The sequence below is a fragment of the Phytophthora parasitica genome, assembly GCF_000247585.1.
Source record: "Phytophthora parasitica INRA-310 unplaced genomic scaffold supercont2.6, whole genome shotgun sequence".
Taxonomy (NCBI): domain Eukaryota; phylum Oomycota; class Peronosporomycetes; order Peronosporales; family Peronosporaceae; genus Phytophthora; species Phytophthora nicotianae.
The window spans coordinates 926,507-932,518 of record NW_008648992.1 but is presented as its reverse complement, the minus strand read 5'-3'; the positions used below and the strand labels follow the sequence as shown (position 1 = coordinate 932,518).

Sequence of the window (6,012 nt, the reverse complement as noted above, 5' to 3'; positions counted from 1 at the left end):
CCCCCATGCGAGTTACATGTGCTATACAAGATGCAGAGGAAATCACTCTATTTCTGGGCGAGGGATGTACCCTTCATCAATGCGACACTCGTGTTCACCAATTCATTGTTTGCGACGAAAATCTAGCTGCTGCCCTTTCTGAGGACTTGGCTGGTAAGGCAGTTTCAGCTCGGGCTCAACGCAATTTAAGAGCGCCTACATTATGGTCATATCATGTACATGTACGAACCATTTTCGTTGCGACCCCATTTGTACAGATAAAGCGAGAATCGCTCTAATGAATGATAAGAATGACAAAATTATTGTTAGGAAGGTAGAAGATTGTATGCAACTGCTAACTATCTAGCTGACAAGTTAGTTTAGTGTAATGTACTATAGTCATCTTGTATTGTAATATCAGCTAGAGGCCTTTGGTGCGCTTCAACTTTTGTCGTTTCTGACACGAAGTTTAGAAATCGCGTGTTTTAATTTAGAAATACCGTGTTCAATCGATTGCAGAAATGGATACATTTTTCTTAGTCCGACCTTTTTTCAACCAATCACGGACCAGTAAGAGACAGCTCAGGAATCTCGGTTCTGTCTTCGCACAGCACGCACGCCGAGGGCCAGGCGGCGCTTGGAATTCTCCCGCGCCTGAGGGCCGGTGGTGCTCGGTTGGCCCTCCACTGGCTCAACATGAGGCGCTTGACGACTACGAACACAACTCCGTCCTCTGTGGGGGACAGCAATGTGCCGCCAAATGGTTATTTCGGCAGAGAGGCTTCGGTCGGAGACCGAGAAGATGCGCGACGCCCTACAGACGACAAGGAAGAAAAGACAGCGGAAGTTAACGGGGACGAGGAATTCTTTGCGTCGGGGCACTTTCCAATTGACGATAGTACGTGGGACGGACTGGAAACAGCGTATAACTTCCATCTGCAGCTCGCGCCCGTTCCCCAAAGTATAGCGTGTCCAATTTGTCTTCGAGCGACGCAATTTCCCGTCCGTCAGGACTGTGGCCATGTGCTGTGCTGGTCCTGCATGCAGCAATCACTTTCATCGTTTGGCGTCTGCCCACTGTGTCAAGCGCAGCAATTTTTTAAAGCTGGTAAGAGTAGCGCACCGGAAACGGAGACACGCTCGATGGGATACTCCTACGCTGCAGCAGGACAAGATCTCCACATTCCAGTAGGTTCCGTCGATTCGTTTGTGTGTTGTGCTTACAGTGATACTGATGAGTTGTCCTGTTTCCACCTTATGGCAGGTCTCTTCATCGGGTATGCTGTCGGGGCATTATCATGGCTCCATCGTTCAGAGAGACGATCTGCATTACAGCAGCGGCGGCAGCAATACTATTAGCACCATCGCGTCTACGGGCTACGACGCGAATAGAACGCACCATGAGTTCCTGCCGAACCCCAGCGATATTCCTCTGCAGCTGGACAACCTTAGTGATTTGGACGACGTGATCGATCTTGATGACCTAGTTTCTTCCGACAGTGAACGTCCTTCACCTCCGGTTGCAGCAAGGACCTCTCTTAGCGGTAGTTTTGTCCCAGGGCCAGTAAGGCACTCAAGAGTATCGCTGCGAAAGATGAGTAGTGCCTCAGTGGGTCAGTCGTCGTCGGCCACGGAGTCAATAGTCAAGTCGGCGCCCACCGTTACTCGACCTCCAGCAAGCCAAGTGGGTAAGAGGAAAGCCAGATCGCGGAAGATTAAGCGCGAGGAGTTTGCACTCGCTCAAATGGAATGGGAAACGGTGAAATCAGAGGGCGTTCCGCCGGATCAGCGATATGACTGCGGACTCGCGATATATGGGAGCTTCCTGATTGTGGTTGGTGGCATCGTCGGCAAGCTCCGGTTGAACGATCTGCATATGTTGGATCTCGCAGCACAGCCGTCGCCTCGCTGGATTAAACCGCCGATTAGCGGTACACCACCGCAACCAGGTAATCTTCTCCAGGTATTCATCATTGGAGATGATTTATATGCGATTGGGGGAACCATTGACGGCAAGTTTCTCACAGAGCTTCATCGACTCAACCTCGGTACGTTTTTATTACATGTATACTTCACCTGATGCAGCATTAATAACTAACCCAATTTGTTGCTTGAATTGTTTTCCTGGTGCAGAGTCCGGAGAATGGAAGTGGGAGAAACTAGAAGTTGCCGGAAAACCACCGTCAATGCGATACTGGTACTCGCTCACAGTATTGCATGGCATGGCAATTTTGTACGGAGGCTATGGTCATCCGCAGCGACTCAGTGATACGTTTGCACTTCGATTTGGTGCGTCTTGTATTTGGTTAGTAATCGTTGATACTGCCTGTCTAACTCTTGATATTGGTGGTACTTGCAAGCAGATACTGAGATTCCAACATGGATGGAGCTTCATCCTCGCGGTGACATCCCTGGACCGTCATCGACACATTCCGTGTGTGTTGTCAAAGACCGCATGTACATTTTTGGAGGATATGACGGTAAATACCGTCGCGGTCAACTTTTTGCTTTTGAAATCGGTGCGTTTCTGCGTGATGTGTTGCGTTCGTGGCAAATCGTGAACCTACCTCGTATATGTGTTCTTAGAACGCGTGTCAAACGAATGTATCGACTGCGTGTGGCGCAAAGTTGCCACCCAAGGACACGGACCTGCGTCACGCTATACGCACTCGAGTGCCTGCATCGGCTCCCAGCTAGTAGTGTATGGTGGCAACACTGGATGCTTGAAGGGCGACGCGTACGTGTTGGACCTCGGATCCGGTACGTTGTGTCCCGGAGAAATTGTAGAATGATTTTCTGTTTACGAAGTTGTTGTTTTGGCCAGATGAAGACGTCGCTACCTGGAAGCTTGTCAAGTGTGATCCCCCGTTAATCCCTCGTGCCTGGCACAGGGCGGTCGTTTACAATGACGCGATGTACGTGTTTGGAGGACATACGACCGAGGGCTACGACAACAAAGTGATGCGCGTTGCCTTCCAAGCCTCAGCACCGTAGAACGAATAATAAGAAATCGTTTTGGTCCGTTCATTACGTTAGATGAAGTTCCTCGTCGAGCGTGGCATAACAGGATAAAAAAACGACTTCAACTTCTCTCTCCAGCCAATCAGAAGTCAGGACGCAATTTCGTGCGTCATCTCCCACTTTCCATCAATTCTGATGAAGCTCAACGGTGCTCGAAGTCGGCAGGTCTTCGTCGCGCTATCGTTGCTGTGCAGCGTTGAAGCCGCCGCAACACGGCAGAACTCAAGCACGAGTGGCAGCGGAAGCGATAACGTTGAATTCTTGCTCGTCGGTAATGGATCCGGGAGTCAATGGCAGACAGTAGCACCAGACACGGAGGAGATTCGCTTCCCCAATGACTCAAAGACTGGGAGTGGCGACGTGGTGGTGAGAACTGAAGCAACATCGAGTGAAGGGAGTGGAGACCTGGGGATCATTGTCTCTCCTGTGGTGACAGCTCCTTTGCTAGTGCTGAAAGAGATGGAGGCAACGTCGGCCGTACCGTCTAGTGGATCTAAGACAAAGAAGGTTTCAGCCAATAATTCAATTTCTCATGGTGTTTCAGGATCGAATGGGGACGCTTCGCGATCGATGGAACCAGTGGAGGAGCTGCATGGCGTCCCATCGAACCCCAGCCTTGTAAATGCTGTGGCTTTTGACGGCCGTGCTGCAGTGACGTGGAAGGCCCCAGACGATGACGGATTGGATCCTATTGTGGCATACGAAGTGGGATGGTTTGATGAGGAAGACAACGTGTTGATTGGTACTCAGAGAGTTGCGTCATCTTCAGTGAATTTAGTTGGTCATGTTGGAGCAAATGCGAGTGCTTCGACTGCTCTAGCGGTATCGGTGCCAGCATCTACTGTCGTGGAGCCACTGGTAAATGGCCGCTCCTACACGTTCAAGGTTCGTGCTCAAAATGTGAATGGCTATTCAGTATGGTCGGCTAAGTCTCTTGCAGTGAGCCCGCTTCATCCTCCTGATCTCTGTGAGAGACTCTCATGTTCAGGTCATGGCACCTGCTTCCCGAACTACCATAACGATAAACCTGGGAAATTGGAGAAAAACCGGCAAACACGTCTATTGACTAGGAAAGACAGCAGTACTGCCATTGACGAGTACTCGTTGGACGCTGTGTGTATCTGTCGTCCAGGCTATAGCCCTCCTGACTGCAGCGCCAAAAGTAACGATGAGTCGGCTCAGTATGTATGGCAAGTCACAGAATGGAGCGAGTGCGATAGTGGTTGCGGAGGCGGAAGGCGGTCACGTGGGGCTGTGTGCTACGATACTGGTACTAACCAAAACGCACCGTCGGAAGACTTCTGTACGGATCCGAAGCCGTCGATCACCGACATTTGCAACGGAATTGAGTGTGGTTCGAAGCGCGTTGTCGTGCAGTACGAGGTTGAAATGAGTTATGAGGAAGTACTTTTCTCGCCCACAGCACGAGAAGCATTTGAGCATGCTTTCACCACAGAGGTGGCGTCTGCACTGCAAATTGCACACTCGCGATTAGAAATCACAGCACTCGAGCACGGCAGCATTGTAGTCTTTTTCCAGATCCTGCCAGCGTCTCGTGTCGGGGAGAAGTCCCTTAACGACATCGTCGAAAACCTGCAAAATCAGCTAAGGAACGAGACGAGCACATTACGATCTATGGGAACGTTCGCACGACGTATTGAAGCGAATGGTGCAAAGCTTAGTTTTTCAATTGCAGATCAAACTGTGGCAGGCGGTGCCGAAGACATTTCTGTCGCTGGACTCATTGGAACCATGCTCGTGCTTGCCTTTTTCGTATCGATGTTTGGTTGGTTCCTTCGTCGCCGTCACTATCGACTTCTGAAGGATATTGATGATCGAAAAGACAACGCACACGCCCCAGATATGGAAGCCACTAGTGGCGGCATGAAGCGCATGCATATTAGGAGTACCGACAGGACATAACAAGTGATATCGTTGAATAAACTGTCATTATTTCAATGCGCAATGCATGAATGGAGGTGTTAATTACTTATCGGAACGCGTCCGCCTAGAACTCAGATGAAAGGTATGAATGGCTGTTGCATCTCGTATTGTGAAATTCGTCCTCCGCAGTTGTGCTACTTTCGCGAGCGCTCGACCAGTCCAACATCTTCGACGAAGTCGAACTTACCGGACAGAAGGCGATTTCGGTACTTTTCAAGATATTCGAGGAGCGAAGATGCAAGAGGCCGATCTCCTTTTCCGTCCTCACTAAACTCGAACACTGCGTTCCTTGAACCGGTATCCGTAACAAGAGCTCCGCCGTCCACATTTGCTGCGAACGGGATCAGCGAAGAGTCCCAGCCCTTGATAGACGCGAGCGCCTCCGCCTTGTTAATGATTTCCTACAGATGTGTGTTGGTGAAATATCAAAGACGAATCACAGCAGCTTTGTCCGTACGTCTGCAGACAGCGACTACTCACACAACATAAGAGGTCAGCTCTAGCCTAATAAAACGACAGCAAATGTCCAACCTTGTAGTCGTCGAACCAGATACCACCGCTCTGCGTCATTAGTAGACTGCGCAACTCCTAGACAGATTGCTGGGAGTGAGCAATACGTGATCACTCACGCTCAGCTAATTCAGACGACAAACCTCGGGGATCTCCCCGCCCAGCGTCTTCTCCAACGCTTCAATATCTATTCACCAATGCAAGTCAGTCATCAGTTTTGATCAATACATATCCGTCTACTTCCACACCAGCGTTCTTCTCCGCCGCGGACTCGAGATTTGCTTTGCGCTGGAACCAGCTCACAATGTCTGTCCACCGACACCAGTCAGATTCCAAAGACTAGCCACTCTCCATTATAGCGTTACCGTGGATGCACTGCTCCCTCTCATCCACATCCATCGCACCCTTGCGCGGGTTTCCTTCCGCCACGACGTGTACGCCCGACATGACGCTCTCTCAATAGTGTTTTGTGCGATCTTCGTGTCACGAAAGGTTGCAGTTGCTGATTGGCTCCGCGAAGCGATGTACAAAGCATCAATTGTGTCCACCACACAAATC

The 6,012-nt window shown here is 50.3% G+C and overlaps 3 protein-coding genes across 3 annotated transcripts; 2 read left to right on the top strand and 1 right to left on the bottom strand.

Moving 5' to 3' along the window:
• Nucleotides 1-675: 675 nt before the first annotated feature.
• Nucleotides 676-2,973, top strand: PPTG_04005 (hypothetical protein; the record flags this gene model as incomplete). The annotated part of the gene is made up of 6 exons (XM_008897812.1): nucleotides 676-1,167; nucleotides 1,244-2,027; nucleotides 2,113-2,268; nucleotides 2,343-2,498; nucleotides 2,566-2,739; nucleotides 2,804-2,973. The coding sequence occupies 6 exons, from the start codon at nucleotides 676-678 to the stop codon at nucleotides 2,971-2,973; spliced, it is 1,932 nt and encodes a 643-aa protein (XP_008896060.1).
• A 162-nt stretch (nucleotides 2,974-3,135) lies between these two features.
• Nucleotides 3,136-4,923, top strand: PPTG_04004 (hypothetical protein; the record flags this gene model as incomplete). The annotated part of the gene is made up of 1 exon (XM_008897811.1): nucleotides 3,136-4,923. The coding sequence occupies one exon, from the start codon at nucleotides 3,136-3,138 to the stop codon at nucleotides 4,921-4,923; it is 1,788 nt and encodes a 595-aa protein (XP_008896059.1).
• A 7-nt stretch (nucleotides 4,924-4,930) lies between these two features.
• PPTG_04003 (hypothetical protein) lies at nucleotides 4,931-6,000 on the bottom strand. Its single transcript, XM_008897810.1, has 6 exons — nucleotides 5,820-6,000; nucleotides 5,703-5,762; nucleotides 5,598-5,641; nucleotides 5,476-5,532; nucleotides 5,402-5,416; nucleotides 4,931-5,345 (listed from the first exon to the last, which is right to left on the bottom strand). Exons 1-6 carry the CDS (start codon nucleotides 5,899-5,901, stop codon nucleotides 5,079-5,081), a joined length of 525 nt encoding a protein of 174 aa, XP_008896058.1. The 5' UTR covers nucleotides 5,902-6,000; the 3' UTR covers nucleotides 4,931-5,078.
• Nucleotides 6,001-6,012: the final 12 nt, after the last annotated feature.